Genomic DNA, 25,865 nt, shown 5'->3' on the forward strand with positions numbered 1-25,865 from the left:
ATGACTCTTAATAAGCTTTAATTTACAGGTGATTTCACAGCATGTATCATTTACAATGAAAGGACCACAAAAATATCTTGAAAGATAGATGGTCATTATTTGATATAAATCAGCATATTCACTTAAACAAGATTCATGCAACACACAGAAATTGCAGTTCTATTTAGAAAATTATATACATAATGTGGCACTGATCCTGTCTGACACTAATGTGTAACAACAGTGTACATTTACAGTTATGTAAAAGAAAGTTGAGGATAGCAACAGGACTTATGTCCAATGTGGTCCATAATGTAATATATGATGTAAAAGTGTGTGTGTGTGTGTGTGTGTGTGTGTGTGTGTGTGTGTGTGTGTGTGTGTGTGTGCGTGCGTGCGTGCGTGCGTGCGCGCGTGTGCATGCGTGCGTGCGCATGTGTGTGTATTTGTGTGTGACATAGATTATACTCGATGCCAAGACTACCTGACATTCCTATCCAAAAACGTTTACTTTCTTGCCAAAATCGCTGCATTATTCCAACCACTTTCAGGACCATACCTGTACCCCCTGCATTCCCATAGACATTCTCCTCCATTCTTTTATCAGAAATGTAATTCATTCTTAAAATGTATCACGAAAGCCTAAGCTTTGTTAAATATGAGTTTGGAGCCAAGCAGTATGTTTCCCAGGGTGTAAGGTGATGTAATTATCAGACCGCCAAACAGTGATTTTGGTACATTTTTTTGCAAGCCTTGGAAAACATCATCATTGTTTGTGCACAATTTCATGGCAATCTATTCAAAAGTTATAATGACCTTTGGCTATGTCGAAAAACCTGTGCTTAGGAACACTGTTTTGAATACGTCATCACTGACAGTTGTGATGGAGCGCCTTAAACACACCTTCTACTATCCTGCAGGTACCTCAGGGACTTTCTCAAGGGATTGGTCATGTTTATTCCTTTTACTGTTTGTTTCACATTATTGTTTTGTTCCTACAGCTGCACAGAGTCAGTGGGAACCAGTGCCTGCAAGGTCCTCCCCTTCCTCTCCTCCGCTCCTCTTTTTAGCATCCCCAACCCCCTTCCTTGTTCAAAACATCCCTAGAAGAAAGGCAATTTTTGCCTCGAACGATTACCTCATGAATTGTTTCTCAGGCTTACCGCTGCAAAACTGTTAAACATTAACACACTGAATGACGTCTTCCTTAGACTGTATCTTGTAAACAACCAAAGAGAAAAGCTGCAGTATTTGTTGATAGAAAACATTGCATTGGATCACTCCCTCCACCTTTAATGTTGAGGCAAACTGTGCTTGAATATTTTCACAGTAACTTATTTTGTCAAGATATTCAATCTAAGTAGTTCAATATATGTATCAACATATTTAAAAACACATCGAGTAGTCCAGAGTAATAAGGAGTATATAAAACAAGTTGAAGTTTTCTTTTTTCCAAAATAGCTTTCAAGAGATAAACAAAGAAAGTCAACACAACAAATCCTCTTCCTGTTTTGTTACAGGACTTTTTGACCTCAGCTGTTGTGAGATGCGTGAATCAGACCTTGACGAGCCTGAGGGAAGTGAGTGTCACAAAAGGATCTGTGATTCACCATCTGTCCCAGCATGTTGCCACCATAAATATTGTGGTCAGAGCAGCAAGTAGAGATCCACTAATATATTACACTGCATAGAAACATGTGAATATAGTTTGTGAATGTAATATGCTCTGGTTTGCATGCTCTTAAATGGCAGACTTTGAATTGACCAAAGGTGTAAGTGAGAATCTGACAGAGATTTTAATTTGCTATGAGATGGACGGGCTATACCTATCCTGGATGCATAAGCCTTTCCTCGCGAGCATTAAAATGTGACCATTACGCCTAAATAACAATCAGTTGACACATATTTTTTCCCCATTTACAGTTTCTATAATGTGGACATTTCTCTTATTTAATTTGCCATCTTGGAGTAAGCCATTTTTGGGGGGATTTCTTAGGAAATGCAAGAAAAAACATAATCTTTGGAGTTATTATTACACTTATAAATTCGATTGAATTGCTTTAAGATAAGATAATCCCATTCCAGACCAATCTCTAGGTTACAAGATGATGGCCAAAATAGTGTTTCCTGAAATTCCTTCAACCACACAAAATACACCTACGGTAGTACCATAGATCCATAGTGATGCATACCTAGTTCTCCTTCAGGATTCTCGTACAATTGCTCACTGACAGATGCCCTCGTATCCTTCTTGCAAAGGACAGCCAGGTATAACAAAGTCATAACAGACTTGAGTAAACAGCCTTTGGTGTAATTAAAAAGTGTTTTGCTGTAGATCATGATACCAACTTTGAGGTGCCTCTTTAAATCCTATCTTCAGATTTGAGGAAAAGTTGTGGCTGAAATCACTCCCTTGTTCCCATGTTTAACGTACAAGCAATGTGAATTAGGAATTGAGTATGAATCAGAGGAGGGTGCACATTTCCTGTTAAAGCAGGCGTTGAACATCTTGCATTTTAAGGAATGTGACAATAATCAGGCAATGCAAAGGTGACACTCCCTTCTCTGAAATGCAATTCTGGTTAACCTTTAAGTCATGGGAATCATTCAAGCTGAATGGTGTGATGGAAGAATTCACCTTACCTGGCACCCTGGTGACATATCAGTTCCTATGTTATCATGAGCATTTGATTCTGTCCCAGGGTTTCCTGAATGTTCCTGTTAAAAAGTCTATTCCTAATTATGTCCTTGATGTTTTATGATGTCATTACTCTCCCCCTCATTTCCTCTGCCATCAGGTACGTTTAGCTAGAGATGGTAATGAAATGACAGGGATTTACAAATTCTGGCTTGCTACAGAGACACAAAGGTGTGTGAAAACTACGCATTCACACATACGGTGTTTTTTGTGCAAGCCAAGGCACATTCACAGAGACAGACATTCCAAGTGTGAATTATCAGCAAAAGCCTTTCAGAGAATGTGGAGTAATGTTTAAAATACGCCATAAATGTGGTCATGGAGCTATTAAAACTGAGGGAAATCTTGGTATGCATTGGTTTTCTTTGCGGATAGCAGCACAAGTTATTGTTTTTCCCACTAAAATCGGAATGCCTTTTCACTGTTGACCCAGTTCAGCTAACTGCAGATAACATTTCCTGCATTACTGAACATGCAGTGGGCTAGAGCATTAAGCTGATTTACAGTCTTTAAGGAGCAATTCCATTGCCACTTAACATGTATGACCCACGCTTCGTCCACACCTTTTCCAATGTACATGCCCTGGAGTTTCTACTGCGGAGATGAATGTTCCCCACCAAGAGGAAGTTCCCCAGCTCTCACCTATTCACCCTGTGGGAGAGGCTTCCTCTGGACTTGTTAAGGGGGAGGCTGCACCACCCTGTGTGTTCATGGGATCCCAATGATGATTCACTGAGCTTGCTTTAAGCAAATTATCCTCCTCTATCTCCTCACCCTGCCTGAGCCAAGCAACGTTCACACTCCTCCTCCTCTCCCCCCTTAGTCAGAGAGCCATTGCTTTTTCTGAGTGAGTCACAAACGGATCCACAGATATAGATGCGCTGTGTGGGTGGATGGTGCCCCTTGTGCTCAACTGCTGTTATTGCAACAATGAAGCTCATCCAGCCTCCTTTAGAGACTATAAAAAACTCCCCCACATTTCCTCCTTTTCATTAATGTTTAATATGAATCTTCAGCAATATGAAATTTGGATGTTTTCCACAAGTGTCTAGTCTCTCAATAAATAAGGTATTGTTTTACAGGTGGTATCAGCACACGCTGATGCACCAAATTCAATCAAAAAAATGTGCTTGTCCCTAGAGTATTTTGTGAAGTAATACCTGTTACACACTGAGCTTATGAGAGAATGTGATATAACTATTCGGAATATTGAGATGACATATTGTCTCAGAGGTAATTTCCTTTTTACTTTTAACTCTTACTTTACTTACTGTAGATCTTTCCACAATCCCTTACACACGAAGCACAAACATTATCCATGCACGGAAAGTATATGAGCACCTATTTGTTGCTCACACTCAGATGTGATCAGGACTTAATGTACAAAACAGGGCATGAATACTGCACACCCAATCTTCACAGCTGAACTGGGCGATGGGTTTGAAGGGAGGAAAGGGTGGACCCTTCAGAGTGGAGGAGGTGTGATGACATCCTTCCTTAAAGGAAGCATATGGATGGTTGAAGAGAGGATACCAGCTCCTCCAGAGGGTAAAGCAAAGGACATGGAGAGGAAGTCTAATTAATTACAGGAATGCGAAAGATTTTTTTATAATCTTTGGGTTAGTTTGTGACTATTGTAGGCCTGGGAAAGAAATATGAAATACCTTGTGGCAAGTTTTCTTTCGGATACTAAAAAGCAAAGAGCACTTTATAAGTAATTTAATCAAATTAGTCACTTTACCTATATCATCTAATGGAAGATGTTCATGTACTTTGCTTAGGTAACCAGCTTCTTTATTGCAGTTTAAATATCAAATCAAAGCAATACAGGCTTTCAGTCATGATGGTTTCTAATTATTAGGGTTTATAGGATTTTGTTGAATTTTGGAAAAACTAAAGTGGGCAGAGGAGAACAGGAAATGAGTGATCATTATAAATGGTGATCAACTCTACAAACCAATGTTCAGCTTAGTGTTCTACAAATAATTAGATTGTGAAGGTTCTTTAAATATCTATGAGTAGTCCAACTGTCAATCAACAACAGAACAATGTCAGTGTTAATTAAACTCCTACAGTCATTTCCAAAGGAGATCATTAAAATAAGATTCTCCACCTGTCTTATTCGGTTCCCCCCAAATCTTTCTGTTTCCACCCACACTACCAATCAGATTCAGTCCGAATAGCCCACAGGTAAATGAGAGGGTGTGTGTTCGGTCTGATGGAATGGCAACATGTCCAGGGTATTTTTCTGCCTTTCACACAATGCCTTCACAGATAAGCTCCAGTTGCCTGAGACGCTGGGAAAAGTGGGACAAGTGCGACCGATTGCAGTGCAATTTTTAATATAACATTCAATCATGGAAATTAGTTCCACTGGCTCCAGCAGACTGTTAGCATTTAACAACTGATTGGAGTGTTTGTTAAATGAGTGATAATGAGCAGCAGATTGGCATGACGGAGGAACGTCATTCAGTGTGCTCAAGTGTCCGGAAACCTTTTCTATCTCAGCTGTTCTAGCCCTGTCTGATATTGATTATGATTGTGTTAAGTAACCATTTGTTGGCACCAAATCATTTACTGGATCTGGTTGGTTATGCTGTATACCTTCATAAGTCCCTGACTCTGGTTATTAAGATGACTTCAAATGTGCTAGGAGGGCCAGGGATTATATGGACCGCTGCACAGAGGGCAATGATGAAATGCCTCCCAACGGTTATCATTTCCAAATAAAATTATCATCCATTTTCAAGAACCCTTGCAACATGCAGACATGAAGGCATTAATCCCTTGATAATAATGGGGTCCTTAGGTGTTTTCCAATGGCTGTATATTTGCCTTCAATTAAAGATATGTGTGCCATTCTGCAGGTTCACTTAAAGTATCACATAAGAACAAAGACATTGCTGAAAAACATAGAATCACTCTGTGATCAAGAACAGGTTGTGGGAATAGTAACAGGTAGACGCAACATAAAAAAAGCACAGAACCTTTATAATCTTCCAACAAACAAAGACCACAATTCAGTTACTCAGTACATTTAGGTGTTAAGTTACATGTGTTCTGTTTTTTTACTATGACTTGTCTTTGAGGCTGTACAAAATAACCTGTAAATTGCAATATTCCTGAACACTTGTGCACATTTGACACTCACGTACAGCCATTTCTTTTCTAGGAAAGGAAAGCAGACGTGCATTTGGCTACATCCCATCATCCCCTTGGGGTCATCTTCAAATCAGAGAGGGGCATCCTGAACTCAGGCTAAGCGGAAGCATGGAGGAAGAGGATGCTGTATACTGTGAGCGAGTGTGTGCGTGTGTGTGTGTGTGTGTGTGTGTGTGTGTGTGTGTGTGTGTGTGTGTGTGTGTGTGTGTGTGTGTGTGTGTGTGTGTGTGTGTGTGTGTGTGTGTGTGTGTGTGTGTGTTTGTGTGTGTGTGTGCCTACAAAGCTCTTTAGTTCACAGTGCTGGGAACAGCTGCAGGCAGGACTTCCTTTTCTGTACCGGAAACAAAATGGCGGAGTATGGGAGGCCTGGAACAATGCTGTGAAAGTCAGCCACCACCCAGGTTAGGGAGCGAGGGGCTTGTGAATCAACTGACAGAGAGGTGAGCAGATCACGTCCCATTACTGCTGCAGGAACCATGTGTTGGAACACCTTCTCACCTATTGCCTTTGTGTAGAATTGAAGGCAGTATACTTTTCACACCTGATGTAATATTGTAAAATGTTGAAAAAACTTTTGGAAAATAATTTAAGCTTCAAACTCCATGTTCCCTACCCGGCAGATATGTTCAAATGTTGGTTATCTACATCTTACATTGCTTATTTAACAGCTGCTCTTCCTGGGGTGCATAAAATACCCAAAATAATGTTAGCAGAAAGTGTATTAAATTGCACAAATCATTGTCTAGTGTCTAAAGCACACTGCAATTAATGTAAGCAAAGCTATTAAAAAAAGAAATATCCGTTCAACAAAATAATGAAGCAAACAGAAAACTAGCACGTTTTTTGTCACTTCAATTCAATTCAGGCTCTATGCCAAAAATAGTTTTGTCGTGAGCGTTCTCACGTTTCAAAACTGGTAGAAATAGCACCGAGTGGAAGTTTACAGCCACGTCTTTGTTTTCAGGATGTCACAAAGGCGCTATATTTAGGCCCTCGGAGATATAATAATCTGCTCTGTGCCAGTTTTGTATCCTTTGTGGATAAGGAACTGCTTTCCTATCTGCCACTTTTCTGTGGCCAGAGCCTTGTTCCCAATATATTGACATTGGTAGTAACTGGAGAATAGTTTTCATTGAGTGTGCAGTTTAAATGTAATTATCCAATTGTGCATTAGAGGTAGAGGAGAGGAGGAGATGGAGGCAGTGTGGAATTTTAGAGAATGGAAATTTAGGCCAAGTCGAGTTTTTACGTAATGTAACACTTAATACTACTCCAACAGAGATTTCGGTAGGCTTTTTTCCTTTTCCAATCCAACCACCTACAAACTCCCAAAAAAATCGACGCATTTTGAACACTGAGTTATTATTATGAGGCTTAATGAGTGGCCTTTTTTAATAGTTTTATTGTAATGCTGGATATGTTTTCCAATATGCTCCTTGAGATTTCTTTGTTCACTACTTGGCTTTAATCTTTTCATCTTAATTTAACTTACAAAAACAATGTGAGCCAAATGGCCAATCATTAAAGCTCCTCTCAGACAGAACTCCTTATTGGTCTAGATTTAGGTCCTGATGGTCACTTTAGTGTTCAACTTAAATAACTCTATCCAGAATTGGTTTCATGATGTTTCTAACCAGAATATCACAGTAGTTTAAGATCATAATCCTATCTCTCAGGGTTCTGCTATTCTCCCTTTTAAATCAGCATGCACAATGCTGTAACAACGTAAACATTATTATTATTATGATTAGCAATAGAAGAGCCTTGACAATATGTCAAGGAAAGAAAAGGGAAAAGGGTTTGCAATGAGAACACACAAAGATAGAATAGAACAGCAAACTGATTAAGGATGCCAGTGTTTATTTTTGCTGATACAGAAAATGTTCTGTACCCAAGGAAATGATCGTCTGCGGGTGTGTATTTATGTTTGCACGTGGGCTTCTAACATTTACTGCTCTTAACTTAGGAAGCTACATGAAAACAATGTGTCATGCAGATAAATACTTTGTGTACAGATTTCCAACATATCTGTACCCAACCTCTCTTTGCAGGAAGAGATAAGGCACTGAATCGTACATATGAATGTAAGCATGATATGGCTTAATGAATTAGGCAAAACGAATGCTACTAATTGTGCTGCTTCCATTAAAGATAGGAAGTGGCAGAATATTAAATATTGTCTTACAAGGACCAATTCTTATTATGCAAATTAACTGTTTTATTTTTTTCAAAAACAAAGAGTTTAAACTTTTTAATATGCATTGCTTTTTTGGCCAGGTTGACAAGCCTCAAACGAAAAAAATGGCATATAATACCATGATGGATTTTGCAGGTAGTAGCTTATCTACATAACCAGACCATGTGGCACAACATTAGCATTCATTTGGAGTTGTGTTTATTTCCATATGTATGTCTGACATTCTGTCTTTTCTGCTCCCCCCATCTCCTGGGGGAAACGTCTGCTTCTTTAATCTCATAGACCCTTCACTGTTACTAGAGCACTAGGCTGCCATTATGTGCGGTGCCCACGGTGCAGGTTAGGGAACGGTGCCTTGCTCTAGGACACCTCGTTAGCAATTGGTCTTTCGGGGACTTGAACCAGGGACCTTCCGGTTTCCAAGCCAAGTCCCTATGGACTTCGCCACCACCGCCAGAAGCTGTTAGCTGAATACATTTCTTACTAATACACCCTCAGTTGAACGAAAACTGAGTGGTGAAACTTAAAAACCAAGGCCATTACCTAGACAATGTTGAAAAGCTGTGAAAGAGCGAATGGGAAATGCAAGATTGTCTATTTTTGATGGCTTGACTGTTGTCTTAACTAGTCTTTTTCTTTCAGCATTTTGAGAGCCAATGTGTAGGAGGCTAATAGCGACAGCAGCCCTTTGTAATTTGGCAACTGTCAGAATGGACGTTGGATGTGTGACATCCGAATTCATTCGTACAACAAAAGTGAGAATTTCCCAAGTTTTCAGCCTCTACTTCTTCTGTTCTCTGCTCTTCACAAACTGTTCCTGTGGTAGAATCTCAGGTTGCCATGGAGACAGAATCACCCACATGCCTCGTCATGAGGCGCTTCTTATCCATGACAACACAGCTGTTTCCTCCATCCTTCACATTTGGTACGTTGCTCATCACTTTGCTAATTCTGCACAATACTTCAATCAGAGGGGCTTTGGAGCGGAACATCCTGCTGTAAACTCAGTGATAAGTGGCTCTTAGAATTGCCACTAGTGTTGAGGAATTTTTTTGCAAAACACCTACATACTTGCTAAAAAAAATAGTTTCGAAATGTACATTATGAATAGAGACAGTGTTAAGTGATGAGGGACTAATTAATGAGGATTACATTCTCAGGGATTGAAATTATTTCCCCTTGAAAGTGTTTACCTTGCGTCATCTTCACAAATATGGGCATTTCCAGAGCCACTGCTAAAAACAAGTCATTCAAAAAAGTAATCTCATATAAAACGTGTGAGCACACAGCATGACGCAAGTGACGGATATATACAAACACCTACACAAGCAATGCGTCTGACTACAGAAAGAGAGGAAATTGCAGTGCCCACTCACTGTTACTCCGCCTTGAAGTGAGCTCTCGCTGTTCAGTGTTCCAAGCATTTAAAAAAATGAACAGAGCACGGGCTTAACTGCCAACTTTTTACTACAGGATTTATACAACATTTCCAACCTCTGACGCTGCCTTTGTGCTGATAAACATTGTAGTGGGATGGATTAATGTGCATTTATCAAGCACTTAGTCTTTTTATACCACATAAGAGCCTTTTTGTCTCTCAACCTTTCTGTAGGTCTGTTACATCAAATCAGAAAGTGAAAGCTGGACTCCGCTGTGCTTTAAAGAAGAGCTCAGTGTGGGGCCAGGAAGAAAGAGGAGCACTGCTAATAGGGAGAGTGTTGGTTGTTGCATGCCCTTATACCCAACCACCCCAGCATCATCTGAAGGGACATGACAGATCCCCATCAGTATGGAGAAGTTCATGCACTAGCTCATAATGACTACAATAAGGTAATGGTGATAGGTGCTTTATGAGTTTATCATCACACAGTAAGCCCTAAAGGTTTAACACTAATGTGAAAATTTACAAAAACTGATATTTATGTGTACTTTTTTTTTGTGAAACCTTTACGTCTTTCTTTTCACACCCATTTCACTTGTGCATTTAATTTAGTGCTTACTATGAGTAAACAGAAATAAAATAAATAAAAGTTTACACGTAAAGTAAGATTTTACAAAACCCATCATACTCATAGCTGGTACTCTGTAGGATTAGTAATTGTAATAAAATCACAGATGTTCATGCACGGAAAAAAAGACTATGTGGTCAAGTATTATTTGAACACCACGTCACAAAAATTGTAAGCTCAATGTTTTAATACACAACTGATTTGAATAACATAAAATAAAACATTAATACATATTCAAAATAATGATTTAAAGAGTTTTGAGAAAGGGCTTATCTAGACAAATTTGAACAAGGAGCCGTATTGAGCGAAAATAAAGTATCCCTGACACGCAGTTATAGAGATACGAATCCTATTCATGGTGAATTACAGTTGCACTGCAGGCGTTACAGTAATAGCCTCTATGATTTCTTTCTAAGAATGTGTCAGTAAACATGTTAATGTTTGAGTTGCATGTGGATTTTTAAACTAGCCATTACTGATTTTCCTTTCCTTCTTCTCGGACATTTCACTACAATGTACATTTTATTTATGTAAATGCTGTAATATTACTTAATCAACGATATGCTATTAATTATCAGAATCAGAATTCCTTCATTCGTCCCATAAAGGGATTCTGATTCTGATTCTGATTATATACAATGTGAAGTGACGCTTTATTACAAACACTTTTCATGCAAAATCCCAATACTTCATTATTTCTTATAAAAGACAGAAAGCTACTGTTTAGATGTTTTGCAATAGCATAGCAGCTTAAATTGGTACACATCAACAAATTAAACAGTGTTTTCTCCACAGTAAATTTGTTTAAAGACCTGATTTTACTTTACAGCTGCCAAATGTTTACTTTCATCTCGAGCAGCTACAAGCAGTATAATATAAATCTAGATAATGTGAATCACTTGGCTTTCTTGGAAATCGTATCATCATACAGAAATCACAACAGCTTGTTTATATTACTCGTGCATTATATAAACTTTTAACTGGCCCTAGGAAAGGTCTGTTCACACTGCAGGACATTCTCCACAGCTGCTGGCTGTTTAGTGATCCGCATGTTGGGATAAATACTGTAGTTGGAAACACACAGAAATCTGTGTCACTGCACATGTTGGAGTTTCACATGATTCACCCAAGAAAATCAACACAACACAGCCTGACTGAGGGTGGTGTTTGGAGCACAGAGTCAATGGAAAATGCTAAAGCTGAGTCATGAAGAACACGCAGCTGTCACACATTGCCACCTGGTGGATTGTATACTTTAGTCAAATTCTCAAGGTAAAGTACACAGTGAATTATTTCACTATGCTGACTTGGCTCTATAATGGCACAATATAATATAAGAAAAGGGAGAGATGTTGTATGTGGTTTACCTTAAAAGTCAATTAAAGTAAATCTAATTTGAGGTTAAGTTTTAAATAATTGTAATTTCTGATCAAGCTATGTGGTTAACTGTTTCTTCAAAACCTTTGGTGCTGAAATCCGCTCCAGCTGATTAATTGGATTAGACAGGTTACAAGCATTTATTATATATATTTTGTTATTCAACATTTGTCAAGTGTTATCTGATGCTCAGCATAATCTAAGTGCATTTGATATATGTTTTCCTTGTAATCTTTTTTTTTTAGCCACCTTTTTCCTATTCTTATGCGTGTAAGGATGCAGGGTTTAATATCATAATGTAATATTCTGACTATCCACAAAAAATATCAACATTATGAGAACTAGATGTTTTCAAGGTTTGCAGTTTATTCAATGCAATATCCTCTAGTGACGTATCATAATAAATTAGCACCTGATGGGTCTTTTTGGTCTGGAATATAATTGATAATTATGAGCAAGTTATTAGTATTACAATGAGTTTGCTGTGCCTCAATCCCTCTAATAGCACATGAGATGAGTGGGTAGTTGCTGGAAAATCACAAAACCAGTGTAGGTGTGGGCCAGTGTTAATCAGCCACATCCGTTGTACACTGCAACAATGGATTGTGACCCTTTGTCACCCACCTCTCCATAGTCTGCGTCAGAGGATAACATGTTGACCTGTTTCAATCATTAGTTGAGGGCCCACGTCTTCCTGACTACATTGTTCTGTAAAAGTATAGACTTTAACTGGCCATTGCACAACTTTGGTAATCATGCACTGCAAAGGAACAAGGGATGAGAGGCAGTAATGGGGGCCTGGAAGAAGAACAAAAAGTAATTGTACTTATTTCCTCTGAATATTCCTCTTAACAGATGCACCACTACACTAAAGCGAGTTCCTTGGAAGTGAAAGCTTACTTGGCAATAAACCTCATGCTGATTCTAAACTTAATCTGGTTCAACCTATGATGGTTCATATTAGCTCAGGTAGATGTTAGCAGATGTGGCCTGTGGAGGGATGTGCCTCTGAACTCTCTGAAAACAGTGACTCATTTGTTTTCAGAATCCACTAAATGAAGCCCGCACTTCCCTTCCTACGCCTATCGGGGGTTTCTGTTTTCCAAACACAGAAGTGTTTACTTGCTGCAACAAGTTTAGAAAACAATGATCCCAATGACAAATTAAGTAGGACCAACATGTGAACCAATAGCCTGTGTGACTCTTGCTATAGTTTAACTAAACAGTTTGAAACCCACCACTTGCAACAAATGCGTCAGCATGGCTAATACTTATATTCTCTACATCAAAATAAGATGTGTTTATGCAAGAAGAGTACATATTCAGCAGTTCCACTTGCAATGTTTCTGCATGTCTACGTTAATGTGTGCAATAGTCGGGTTGTTTTTGGATATTTAAACTGACCTTGATTAATATGAGTAAAAAATTCAAAACAAACACTAAAGTAACTTTACATCATCATTGCAGCTCACCATATGTGACAATCCAAAAGCTCCTTACAAAAGAAACGCCTGTCTCCCACACATTAAAAGTAATTGACAACACAAGTTTGAAACAATAAAGACAGTAAAAACTCAAAGGATTCTGTTATGCTGCAGGAAGTACATCCACCTCTTCATCAGGATTATCTAGGAATAGGTTTATCGCTTGTGTCCTTTGCACAAACATCTGCAGATTCCCTGATAGCAGCTGGTGTGGACTTTGAACTAAAGTAACCCTTAAGTGTCTTGAGATACTGCCATGCACAGTATAACTGTGAAAGGTTTCAAGCCCAATACAGAACCATACCACAGATTATTGGGGAACATAGCTGATTAAAAAAGGGTATGGTAAAGTCTACCTTTACCTGTGTCTACCTAAAACTTCAACCTGATTTCACATGTGACTATGATGAAATATGAGGTTACACAGTCATCAAAACCAGGAGGGAGGATGGATAAAGTGAAGATAGAGTGGATCGGTGGTGTGAATAGTGTAGTCATACTTTTAAAGGGTGCTTTTGCCCTCTGCTGGTCTGTACAAATTCACACACTCACTCACACACTGTAGCCTAATAACCAATAATTGGTAAAGTATTTTGGGGAAATCATACATGGTATCTAACCCTTGCCTAAAAGGGAGAATTTAGAGGCTGTTTTTGTATATATATAAAATAAGGAGTCATGAGTAGTCACTAATATGCCATACACTATTAAACACCTGAGCTTCAATTATCTTTATTTTGTTATTATCTTCTTTTATTAATTGTTATATATACATTTTGTATGTCTTGTAATTGCACTGTTGAGGAACCTGCGATCTAAGTTTTTCCTACATTACATAATCACACCGTAGTATTGTCTATGTTATGACAATACACCTTTGAATCTTGAATTTAATCTAATATTAGTGGTTATTCATATCAATCTGCTATTACAAAATTTACGAGAAATCCTTAAGCCATGTGGAAAAAGAGTGGTTGACTGTGTGCAGTGTCATAGGCACATTCAGACATAGATCTCATTCTTTATTTGTATGAATATTTAAACAAGCAGACTATTTGTTTGTTATTGTTATTCATAATTGAACATTTCATTGACATTTGAAACAAAAAATTGAAAATATGTCGTCGCCTATTCATTTTAAAGTAGCCTATAGCTTAGGCTAGTCTATTTGGGAAAAAGGACAGCTGATAAACAAAATGATTAAATCTATAGCTAAATTGTCCTGTGGATCTATGCCACAAATGAAAATTTCACTAAATACATTTGAATTCACAGTGACCAAATGATTCTAACAGTGTATCTGAAAATGTTAATGGTGATAAAATCAAGTTTTATTAGATAGCTGTGTTAAACAGAAGTAAATCGAGCAGGAAATCAGTTGGCATGTTCAGAGAACATTCTAGGAATTTCGGAATGTTCTGGTGAATGTCATCATATGAGGTATTTACAGGCTCAACGACATGATATTTATTTAAGTTGATAATGTATTTGCGAATTTATTTCTTCGTTTGTATTTCTTATATTTTCATACATTAGATTTACGTTACCGATTATAAATGAATACCGTTAGTCTGACCAGTGGTTGGTTTGAATGGCGTCACGACTACAACGGGCACCTGGATCTCTGATTGGCTCAGAGCGCTGATCCGGGTACTGCGCTAGAACGAGCCCATCAGCTAAAGGTACCAATATGGCGGAGGTAAGAGGGAAAACAGGGGAGAAGCAATCGATCTTAAGTCGATATTTTTAAATGTTGTGTACTGTATTTTTCATTTCTATGTTATCGATTGAAGAAACAATAGTTTTTTTTCTTCTTTATAGCGTGTTTCGTGTCAAAATGGTGATTTTAATTCCTCTAAAATATGCTTGAATGTCTGCTCTGATCCTTCACTACAAGGCCGCTGCGCCTCGCTCAGCTGCTTTGGTGTAGGGGTTGTGTAAATTGATACGTAAAATGTACGTTAGCTTGTTGGTTAAAGGAAATAAAAGATGATATCGTGTTTGTTATGAATCGAAATGCATTTTTTCTATTTGGGCAAAATTAGTAGCATATTTATAGTAAAGACCAACCAACTATATCGATTGCCGGACCGAGCAAACGAAATTAGTGTTTACATTTTTCGATGCATTACGTTAACAGTAAGCTTTGGGGTTAGCTTGCTGGCTAGCTAAATGTTACAGTAGCCGACACTGCGTAAATCATCATGTCCTTCTAAATAGTTTTCTCTATGTTTACATTCGCTGGCTCATACGAAACAAGTCATTTCAATTTCAGCGTTTAAAGGCAGATTTGTATCACAATTTCCTAGCGTCCAACCGCGGCTAACATTTTATTAGCCACCTATTTCAGGTAACGCTAGCGGTAAATGCCGCTCTACTGCCCTATTATTAACCCTCTTCGGTGGTCACAATACAGTCTATAAAATGCAATTGTCATACTCGGCCTGATTGAATACATGAGTGTAATATGTGGCATTATAGTTGATTCGTGTCTCAACTCATTTTTGTTCTGGTTTTATTAATTTGCAGGCTTCCGTAGGGAGTTCAAGTCCAGGTAAGAACACCTCTGCCATATCAGTAACAGTATACACAGGATGGTGTACTTAATTCAATGTATTTATATTCTAAGGACAACATTTTGCAAATAAGAAAAAGTGTTTAACATTGCATATGCTTTGCTAACTGTAATATAGTAGCCATGTGAATGTGTATTTTTAAGTATGCATATTTAGTATTGAAATAAAGCCAGATTATAGGTGGGAAACATTCATGATTCTTTTCCTTTCCCTCTCAATCAGTTGGCTCTTTATCGTCAGAGGACCATGACTTTGATCCAACAGCAGAAATGTTAGTTCATGAGTATGATGACGAGAGGACTCTGGAGGAGGAAGAGTCTCAGGAGGGAGGGAGGAATTTCAGCTCAGAGATTGCGGATCTTGAAAAGGTAAACTAATAATTCACAGAATGCATTAACACAGCCATGTAAAAGATTTTGTGGTGTTTAAATAGTAAAATGTGTGGATGCCAATATAAAGATTTGTATGTATTGTTGATGCATAAATGTTAACTAAGAAAAAAAGTGAAGGTAATAAAATAACATTTGTTTCTGTTACCTTAATGATGTTGAGAAAAAGCTGTATAATTTAAAAGTTCCAGATTTAGCAAACACAAATATAGATCTATTATTTAGTGAAAATCATAAGGTTAATGTTGTTTTGATCACAAGGGAAAATGCTGAAATGTTTTACTTAATTTATAGTTATAAATGCAATATAGTATTAACACTAACTTATCCTCTCTTGTTTCCACCAGGAAGGGAACATGCCTTTGGAAGAACTTTTGGCTATCTATCGCTATGAGGCGTCTGCGGGCTCCAGTATAGACAGCTCCTCTGGAGACCTCACCGATGAACTGCCTGACATGACTCTAGATAAGGTAAATAATTGTTGCAGTGAATTAATCATTTTTGAAAAAGTAATTAGATGTAGAGGTATTTATCTTCAATATATTATTAAAATATACTGTTGTTTTGCCCTTGGTCTGCCCAACTTTTTTTCTAGGAGGAAATAGCTAAAGACCTACTGTCTGGGGACTATGAGGAGGAGACCCAGTCCTCGGCTGATGATTTGACCCCCTCCGTCACCTCCCATGAGGCTACCGATTTCTTCCCAAGAACACTCCGATGTAAGTGGCATGTGCTGAAAAATATATAGTTTTCTTTCGCTTTGTAGGATTACATTTTCATGCAACTCGATGCCAAACAATGACATTCAAACAACTACTGATAAATCATTCATGAATTCCAATTTAGTCAATTAGTCGATTTATCTTTTTGTCAGAATAGAGTGAAGTTTCAGTCCACTGTTTCCTGAAACCCACAGTGACATTATACATTCTCTTGTTTTATCAGATCCAAATGCCAATACTTAGAAATGTTTTCTTAACTTTAACATGAGACAAACAAAGTCAGCAATTCACAATTCTGAAGCTGAACTAATTGCTATGGTATTTTGTTTGAACAATTACAAACATTAATCAAATATTAGTGTCATTATTTAGGTTAAATGTACAATTGAAATATTCTCAATGAGAGAGCTGAAGCCACAGCATTTAGCATTTTTGGTTGAGTGCGATCAATCTTTCTTATAACAATGCAATTGTTTACAAATCATTTTCCCTCTATTTGCCCAATAGACTAATTGTTTCAGCACACAATAGTGTATATATAGTGTGTATATATAAAATGTATACTTCGATCTTACCAAGCAATTAAGTTGAAGTGAGTTAGTTAGTACCAAAATGGACTCCACGTTTGGTCGGTAAATCATAAGTCCTTAGCACACATGTGATGCCATTTAATTAAGAAATGTCAAGGTTTTAATTTGTTGTTTATTATTCTTTATAACAGCCAATGCAATCTCTGACGGTGACAAAGAGTCAGAATGTGATGAAGATGGCCCAAGTCCAGAGGACTCGAGAAAGGTAAATAAAACATTTTAGAACACAAAGAGCGGGATATGGTTAGATGACTTAATGCTTAAGTTGAATATACATTGTTTTGCTAAATGTGCTCTGTATTTTGTTTTGTTTATCATAGGAAATAATGGTGGGAGCACAGTACCAAGCAGAGGTTCCTTCTGGCCTCTGTCACTACAAAGATGGAGAGAAAGGTGACCTGCTGCTTTTCTGGTTTCAGCCATGTGTCCCTGATGGGTTCTTTAATGTTATAATGTACAATGTTTCCCTACATACACAAAAAGACAGTATCACATGCACAAGGTACCTAATCCTGATGTAATTACTTTGCTCTGCAGTTTATGAAGATGAAGACGAGTTATTGTGGAGGCCAGGTATATTGCCAGAAAACAAGGTTAGGACTTTCCTGTCTGACGTTTTGTCACGGACATCAGATGAAAAGACAGGATGTGACCGACCATGGATGCATGTTCGAGATAATGAGCAGGTCAGTCATGTCTTTTCGTTATCAACCCTTTCATGTTGTAACGCAAAGATGAGCATGGCAGTAATAATGTTGTGTAATTGCTGGCAATATTATATTGTCTTGACCTCTCCACTCTTTCCACATAGGCTTTGTTTGAGCTTGTCAAGGTCAACTACAACACCCGCGAAGCACTAGAGAGACACTGCAGCCACGTAAAGTCCTCAAAAGGTAAGCACAGGGTACGATATCCTAATGCATGCAAGGAGAACATTTCTGACACGCAAACAGAAGAAATAATACTGTATTTAATTTCAACTGCCACTATTGCAGTCATTATCTGAAAAGAAGCACACGCAGACTCGTCCATTCTTTGCTCACCTTTTCCATATCCAAAACATTTGCCCTGGTTTAGAGTAAAAGGAACCATTAAACGACTCATTAGCATGCAATGAGCTGCACTGGCAATTAAAACCTTTTCTGCACAGGAACACACAGTATTGAAGAATCCTTATTGTGGTGCATGTCTGTACCCGTTGTGCTGTTTGTACTGTGTTTATCTAGAACCTTAAACCCAGATGGGAGAGTATTTATTAAGTTTCCTTAATTTGCTAAGTGACAAGCAGAAGTACTAGAACCACCTTTTGATTCCAACAACAATCCAGTAACACAATATTGCTGCTCTAAAATACATTTTAATGAATCTCTTCTAGAAACTGATGGGTTTTACAGATGTAGTTTAGATAACAAGGTGGTTTTCTGTCATTAAATTGAATGTACAGGGGAAGGTAATTTTCATAGCATTGATTTTACTCTTTGTAATAATCAATGATGTCTTTTTAATTGTCTTGTCGGGATGTTTTGAATAACTATGGATTGGTTGAACACATTTGTTGTTTAATTTCAGAAAAATCGCCTCCCTGGTCAGAAGAGGAATGCAAAAACTTTGAGCACGCACTACAAATGTATGACAAGAATTTTCACCTTATACAGAAACACAAAGTGAGTATTATTTCATGATATTAGGTGATTTCCCTTCTACAAGCATGAAAAGGTACATGTGTGTAGCTGGGATCGTTTCTCATGTCTGTCTTTCCCCCCCTCAGGTCACAACACGAACAGTAGCTGAATGTGTGGCGTTTTACTACATGTGGAAGAAGTCGGAGCGCTTTGACTTCTTTGTCCAGCAGAATCGGTTTGGGAAGAAGAAGTACAGCAGCTATCCCGGTGTAACGTACGTTTCATAATCAGGACATTGGTTTTTCATGACTTTATGTTTTTGCTCATGTTTTGGTACAATGAGCTGTGAAGAAACGTACCGTTTACATGATCCTTTGTTTCCAGCGACCTGATGGACAGGCTGGTGGATGAGGCAGAGGGACTGGCCGTGGACAGTTCCTCCTCTGTGTGTTCAGGAGCAGGTGGAGGAGGAAGGCTGGAGAGCACCACAGACCAGCAGCTCAGCCTCCTTAACTCCATCACTGCCAGCGACCTCACAGGTCTGTCACGGCACTTAGTTCAGCGTCTCGTGATATTCTGTAATGTCATTTTTTAAAATGTATGGCTAATTCCATTGTTACATTGTTTATGACATTCTTCATACTATACATACTACATTTTATGACTGGAGTTGCTTATTGCTTCCAGTTCCCAATGGTAATGGAGTGTCCTGTCTCTTTGCAGCTCTGAGCAACACTGTAGCTACAGTGTGCAACCCAGCAGAGGTCGGCTGCATGGACTCCTACAGCTTTCCTCCACTGGAAAGCCTCCATCGTGGCTCCCTCAACCACGAAGAATCCCTAGGGTTCCCTTCCAATGGTGCAGATCCGGACTGCCTAAACATGCTTGACGCCGGCTTCTACCACTCTGATCTGGGCCAGCTAGGAGGAGTGTGCGTCAACAAGGACTGCGAGCGGCCCTCCAAGAGACTCAAGATGGCCCTGCCTGACTCCTTTATCAATGACGTGTCTGTGGGTAACCTCGGAGTGGACTTCGAAGCGCGACGGACAACAACGCACCACCATCGAATCACCGGCGCAAAAATGGCAGTGTCTGTCACAGACTTTGGGAGTTTGGCTGGAAGCGGCGAGCCCAACGGCTTTCTGGGAGCACACGCACGGCACCACACACAGCACACTGCAGCACTTCAGTCAGAGTGATCTTCCTCTTCTTCATCCCTTTTTCTTCCCTTTTGAAACCCCTTATCCTGCTTGTACATAAGACTGACCTCACTGGGGAACCTGATTTGTTTAAATTGTATTAGATATATATATATATATATATATCTCTCTGTGTATATATATATATATATATATATATAGAGATATATACTTTTTGTTTTCATTTTTTGTGTAATATGACATCAGTGATGTCTATCATATAGAACTAAAATCTTGATTTCTCTCAAGAGTTTATATAGCCATTTATTTTCTTCTCGTTTTGCGGTCTTGAGATGTGTAACGTCCATGTACAGTGGGGCCCAGAGGCTGCAGTAGGAGAGCTGTGTATCTTCCTTCCTCACATCTTCAGAGCTACAGTATGTTATCCTGCCATTCTTTACAGCTGCCAAAAACGGCTCAGTTTTCTGCCTCTAGTGTCAGTATTTAGTTGCTTGTCTTTGCTGTTTGAAGTGGTACTTTTTTTGTGTGTTTGGTTTACAGGTACATTTAAGTAACCAGGCTGGTGCAAATGGTTGTGTTTATCCCCAAATAAACCTGGCTAGATATTGTATGAAGAGCAACACTAGCATGGAGATTGGCTTGGAGAGCAGGACATGTGGTGGCATCAGCTGCTCAGGCCTCCCAGATTGTTTGTTTGTTTGTTTGTTTGTTTTTCTTTTCTCCTGTGGAAGCCTGTCTGCAGTTGGTCTGCTTGTTTACTTTTAAAGTGGCCAAACTGGAACATGTGCATGTTTGCAAAAGCTTTTAAAAATATGTATATTTCTATTTAGTGAAACCTAATCCGTAGACCCTTATTCATTTCCAATTCAAACAGCTGATGGAGAACACCTGAGCAGAGTGAAATTGTTGGTCACTTTGTTCTGCAGTTGCAAGTTATTGCTTTAATCCTGCTTCTTTATAGTGTAGACAGTCAAACAAACCATGACTGCAATATTGCAATGCAAAGATATTAGTTAATAATCATTTAAAGGTGGATATCATCAGGCACTGTAATGTGTGTATTTATTACCATATACTTTAAGTTTTTTGTGAGATTTTGTTTAACCCTTTCTCTCATAGCCATGTCTTCTAGTTGTAGAAAAGTATGTTGGATCAGCTCCTAAATCAAGTAATGCCATTTCAGACCACTGTGCAAGCTTGGGTAAACCTGCTAGCAGTATTATCTTTTTATTAATTTTATTTAAAGCCACTCAGTTTTGTATTTAACCTCTGCCTAACCTGTGCGGACTAGAGAATGCCTTGTATAATCTAGCCGACAGTTTCTTGGAGTTTAGTAGCAGAAATGGAGCTGTTGTCTCTTGACTGAAGTCCATAATTGTGAATTGTAAAATGTTTAGCGGGTCATTGTCGGTCGATTGGATGCAGTAGTAGTGTTTACTTAATTTATCTATGCATTGTGCAAACAATAATTAGTTTATTTCAGGGGTACATCATGTTTGTCATGTCCATAGATGTTGTTATTCTCCATAATGTGTGTACAGACAGATTTCATGCTTTTTAACCATTACGTTTGATCAAGTAATTCATTTTTTTGTCAAGCCCAGCATCAGAGGAGATATTCACATCTGCGTTTCATGTAAATAATTAGCAAATAGCCTTTAAAAAGTCTATTAACTGACCTCTTAAACTTGTGAATCTATGTTGATACAAAGGTTTTAATTTGATTCCTTTTCAAAAGGCAATAATTTGTAGATATGTACAGATATTATGGGTTTTGCATTTTACCAGTTGACTTGGTGTTTGAATTTGTTTCTCTTTGGAAAGTCATGATCCCCAGGACTCAGCTGAAACCACGCATGCCAGCTGGGTCTGTTTCTCAAGTGTACCACTGAAAGCGGCTTTACCTGGAGACGTATTGATATTACTCAATGTTGCAATTTTGCCTTCAAAACATTCAGCCATGTGTAAAAGATGGTCATCTTTCTTTACATCGATTTTTCTTTTTGCTTTTTTTTTTTAACATGTCGTCTATGTTTGTCTTTTTGGTAAAGGGATGGTTGCTGCTCAAAGTATGTGGAGATCTAGTTTCTCTTAATGCAATGTGCATAATGCAGTAGGTCCTCCAAGCTCTTCTAGCTTTAGCAGTGCAGTGATATTTATTTCACCTGTGGTTTGTACAAAGACTCAGAAAAACTGTCAGAATGTAAAGGCCATTAAGTAGTAGAAGTAGGTTTTTAAACACCCTGTGAACTCTCAAAGATGTGATATTTTATTGATATCTCTGGTTTGAGACTTGTGTGTGCGAGAAAGCACTAGACAAATTTATTTTATATTTTGTATTGTGTTTTGAAGATTAAAAAGGAAAACAATTATAGCAGTTGTGGTTTTCAAACTGAAAACTGAGTCCTTAGATAAAAACAAAACCACCTTTGTGAATAAAAACCTACAAAACATAAAAATGTATATCCAGAAATATAGACAATCAAGAATTCACTATGAGAAATGTCTGAGACGCTATCTTTATTGTTTATAAGAATTGTACATAAACATTGAGTTGTTTTTTTTTTCTTTTGTTAAACATTATTTTGTATTTTCTGTTGTACTTTAATACCTTGTGTACAGATCCAGAAATAAAGCTCTGGAAAAAGTTCAGAGATGGTTGCTTGTTCTTTATTACACCATGGGGTTTTACTTAATAAGGGCAGATTGTGGATTATTGTTCGAATTCAAAACTGATGATAGTATGATATAGTTTTTTGAGAAACATTACATTCGATAATGTAAGCCGTGTGATTCGGTTCACAGCCACCAAAAAAGTGCTAATCTCCCGCCTCAGGAAAAAAAAGGTTTTTTGTTGAAGCCAGTTAATGCTTCGAGCAGAGATGGTCAATATAAAGACATTTAGTGAATTGCTTTGTCAATAAGTAGTTGTTGGTCTTCTGAGAGGAATGGGAAGCGTAAGAAAGTCCTCAGCCAGGGTCACTTCGACACCACTGTCCTGTAGAGCGTCTTCCGCCTGTCTCTTCAGGTCTGAGACTTCATCCACGTCCCCTTCCTTCTGCAGAGAGCACGGTTTGTACCTCTGGCTGAAGTGATACAGCACCAGCCTCTGCACACAGCAAGCCAGAGCCACTGCAGCTGCCATTGCAGGTGTACTGTGTCCGTGGTCCACTGCTTTCTCTCGGTGCTCATCCCCAAGCGTGGCCTCGTGAACCAGAATGTCCGCTCCCTTGCACAACCGTAGTGCTCCATCGCCAAGGACTGAGCTGCAGTCTCCAAAGATGCAAACTTTCCTCCCAGGAATGTCTCCTTCTAGAACGTCACGAGGCAGAAGGACACGCCCATTCTCCATTGTAACAGCCTCACCAGCTTTCAGACGCCCGTAAAGAGGCCCTGGCTTCACTCCTGCAGCACACAAAAATAGAAAAATCACAGTTATCTATATTGCAATTTGTCACCAAAATATGTCATAGAAATTCATAGGAATGTGAACGAAGTCCAAATAAAACACTAATCTATGGAAATGTAGCTGTGGATTCTTATGCAAAGGTGTAAATGAAATTGTTTCTGTATTCGTTACTTCAACAGACCAAGTATGGATAAAGACACTGAGCTCATTCACCTAGTTCCTTTAGGAGTTCCGTCTTCAGTCTTCCCGGTCGATTATGCTCCTGAATGCAAAAGCCAAAGGAGGGGATGCGGTGAAACAACCTGAAGGCCTTGACTACAAACCTCTTGTCTTCAAAGAGGAAGTAAGAGTCACTGGAGACATCCAGAGAAATGGTCCTGCCCGGCTTCTCCTGTGGGTGCAGAGGACCGCTCTCCGCTGTCATCTGAAGACACACAATACTTTAAAGATAACACATGATTTGTGTTGGTGAGGAAACAATATCCTATACGTTTGAATAAATTAATGGAAGCTAAAGTAAAATACGTCTAATTTGATTAGTTAACATGTGGACAAAGGTTTTAAATCATACATATTCACAAACTAATGTAAAGGATATACACAGACTTTATATACATCTTTTTAAATCGGAGAGAGTATTAAAGACTGGCCTCTTGAAATACAGAGTCTAATATAGGTATTACATATAAATACATAGTGTGTATTGAAAGTGAGTAGTATTGTGCTTTGCACTATATACAGCTATAAAAACATTTATTATCAGTCAGGAATACAACCAAAATCGGCCACATACCTCCAGGCTGAGCTGTCCCTCCTCTGGACTCTGCTCAGTTGTGGGCTCCAGCTCATGCACTACAGAACAATTAAATAAGATGATAGTAGAGTTCATTTAGAAATGAAAACACCTTTATATAGGAAAAAACAACAACAAAAATAAGAATGAATAAAGTGTAACTGACTGAAAATGATACACTAATGTTCTTTCTTAAGTAAAGTATTCCTAGAATGAACAAGAAAATGTTAACATGAAAGCTAAAGCATAGATGCGGTTTCTTACCTCAAGCCCTTCTTTTTTGTTTCTAAAAAAATGTAGGAGTACTTATTTTCACATAAAATAAAAATATATAACTAGTGTGCAGAGTTAAAATGGAAGTACTGTAATATATTGTCCTTAAGGTGGCAGTCACGCTCAAAAAATGCATAGAAAATGCCCAGCCCACAGTTTCACATTTATGGTAAAACTCAGAGACAGCCAGTGTTTTAGGACTGCAGTAGGGTGGACACATTAGAGCTCAGATTTTTTCATTTTGGACATACCTGCATAAGGGAAAAGCAGCTGTGAACCTGTGAGTCCAAGTGTCACCCGTAAAAAGTGCCGAAGACCACGGGGCCCATAGATGTCCACACAGTTCAGGATTTGCTGCTCAGGGTTGGTGTTGAGGCTCACAGTGCAAAGGAGACCAGGCAGACCGAACAGGTGATCCCCATGCAAGTGGGAGATGAAAACCTTGGTGATCCGACCTGGGTAGAGACGTGACAGCATGACATTCTACAGGTGGTATGAGGTGGTACAGTGGAGAGAGCAGGGTACAGTTAGTCTAAAAATAAATTGATTGAAAGTATTACTGTTGCAATCAAATGCAGCAAATAAAGAGGGCTAAAATGTCTTGTAATCCTCACAACAGTGATTCATTGTTAAACAAAATATACTAGATGACAGAATAAGATGTTATGATGATCAGAGGCTACATTTTCGTTAGTTAAAATATTGTCAGTCTGGATTGCAAAAGCAAGAGTGTGAACATTTACATTAAAAACACAGCATACTGAAGGCTGGTCATCAAGAACCTTTATGACCTTGTTCCAGCTGCAGCAGCAGGACTGGGAGCTTCAGGGACTCACCGGCTCTGAGCTGGCTCTTCATCAGCTGTGTCTGGGTTCCCTCCCCGCAGTCAAACAGCCAGCACTCCCCTTCTGTCCGCAGCACCAGAGCCGAGGCCCCGCGGTGAGGAGAGGGGTAGGCCGAGCCGGTCCCGAGAAATGTCATATCCATGGTCATCCTCCCACAGTGACAAGACAATGACAACAACAGGTGAAAACTGCCTACGACTGCATGCCCTGCAACAGTAAACAACGGTCACACAGTGATGACGTGACTCAAGCGACGGCGCTGCGCCGACGGTCGGACGCTTCTGACTGGTTATTAAAGTGTAATGGATAGTAAGGTAAAGTACCCCTGGTTTAGTACTCCAGGCTTATTCGTCGGCTTTGCAAACGATCGTTGTTGGTTGGCTTGCTGAAACTCTCTGTATGTCCAAAAGTATAAAACAAATATCCGTTTGTTGAGAAATAGTGGGAAAAAATATAATATGTCAAAAACATCATCAAAAAAGTCGTAGTAAAGCTCGCCGAAGTCATAGTATAGTATGTCAATAAATATATAAAAAGTCTACTATGTAAAAAAAAAAAACTTGAAAAAAGTCATAGGCTA

At 38.7% G+C, this 25,865-nt stretch overlaps 2 protein-coding genes across 3 annotated transcripts; one reads left to right on the forward strand and one right to left on the reverse strand.

The window, feature by feature from the left end:
• Positions 1-14,481: 14,481 nt before the first annotated feature.
• On the forward strand, positions 14,482-22,617 carry mier3b (mesoderm induction early response 1, family member 3 b). 2 transcript variants are annotated; one of them, XM_063897440.1, is made up of 13 exons: positions 14,482-14,605; positions 15,436-15,460; positions 15,705-15,850; positions 16,219-16,341; positions 16,467-16,590; positions 17,315-17,388; positions 17,504-17,576; positions 17,721-17,869; positions 17,995-18,076; positions 18,753-18,847; positions 18,952-19,079; positions 19,190-19,344; positions 19,529-22,617. In XM_063897440.1, exons 1-13 carry the CDS (start codon positions 14,597-14,599, stop codon positions 20,002-20,004), a joined length of 1,659 nt encoding a protein of 552 aa, XP_063753510.1. In that variant the 5' UTR covers positions 14,482-14,596; the 3' UTR covers positions 20,005-22,617. The 2 variants fall into 2 exon arrangements, with proteins under 2 accessions (XP_063753510.1, XP_063753509.1); XM_063897439.1 differs by lacking the exon at positions 14,482-14,605 and adding an exon at positions 14,613-14,746.
• Positions 22,473-25,708, reverse strand: elac1 (elaC ribonuclease Z 1). Its single transcript, XM_063897441.1, has 6 exons — positions 25,609-25,708; positions 25,277-25,492; positions 24,692-24,895; positions 24,168-24,226; positions 23,588-23,798; positions 22,473-23,370 (listed from the first exon to the last, which is right to left on the reverse strand). The coding sequence occupies exons 2-6, from the start codon at positions 25,431-25,433 to the stop codon at positions 22,883-22,885; spliced, it is 1,119 nt and encodes a 372-aa protein (XP_063753511.1). The 5' UTR covers positions 25,434-25,492; positions 25,609-25,708; the 3' UTR covers positions 22,473-22,882.
• Between the last annotated feature and the right edge of the window lie 157 nt (positions 25,709-25,865).

This window comes from Eleginops maclovinus, chromosome 12 (assembly GCF_036324505.1).
Source record: "Eleginops maclovinus isolate JMC-PN-2008 ecotype Puerto Natales chromosome 12, JC_Emac_rtc_rv5, whole genome shotgun sequence".
NCBI classification, from domain to species: domain Eukaryota; kingdom Metazoa; phylum Chordata; class Actinopteri; order Perciformes; family Eleginopidae; genus Eleginops; species Eleginops maclovinus.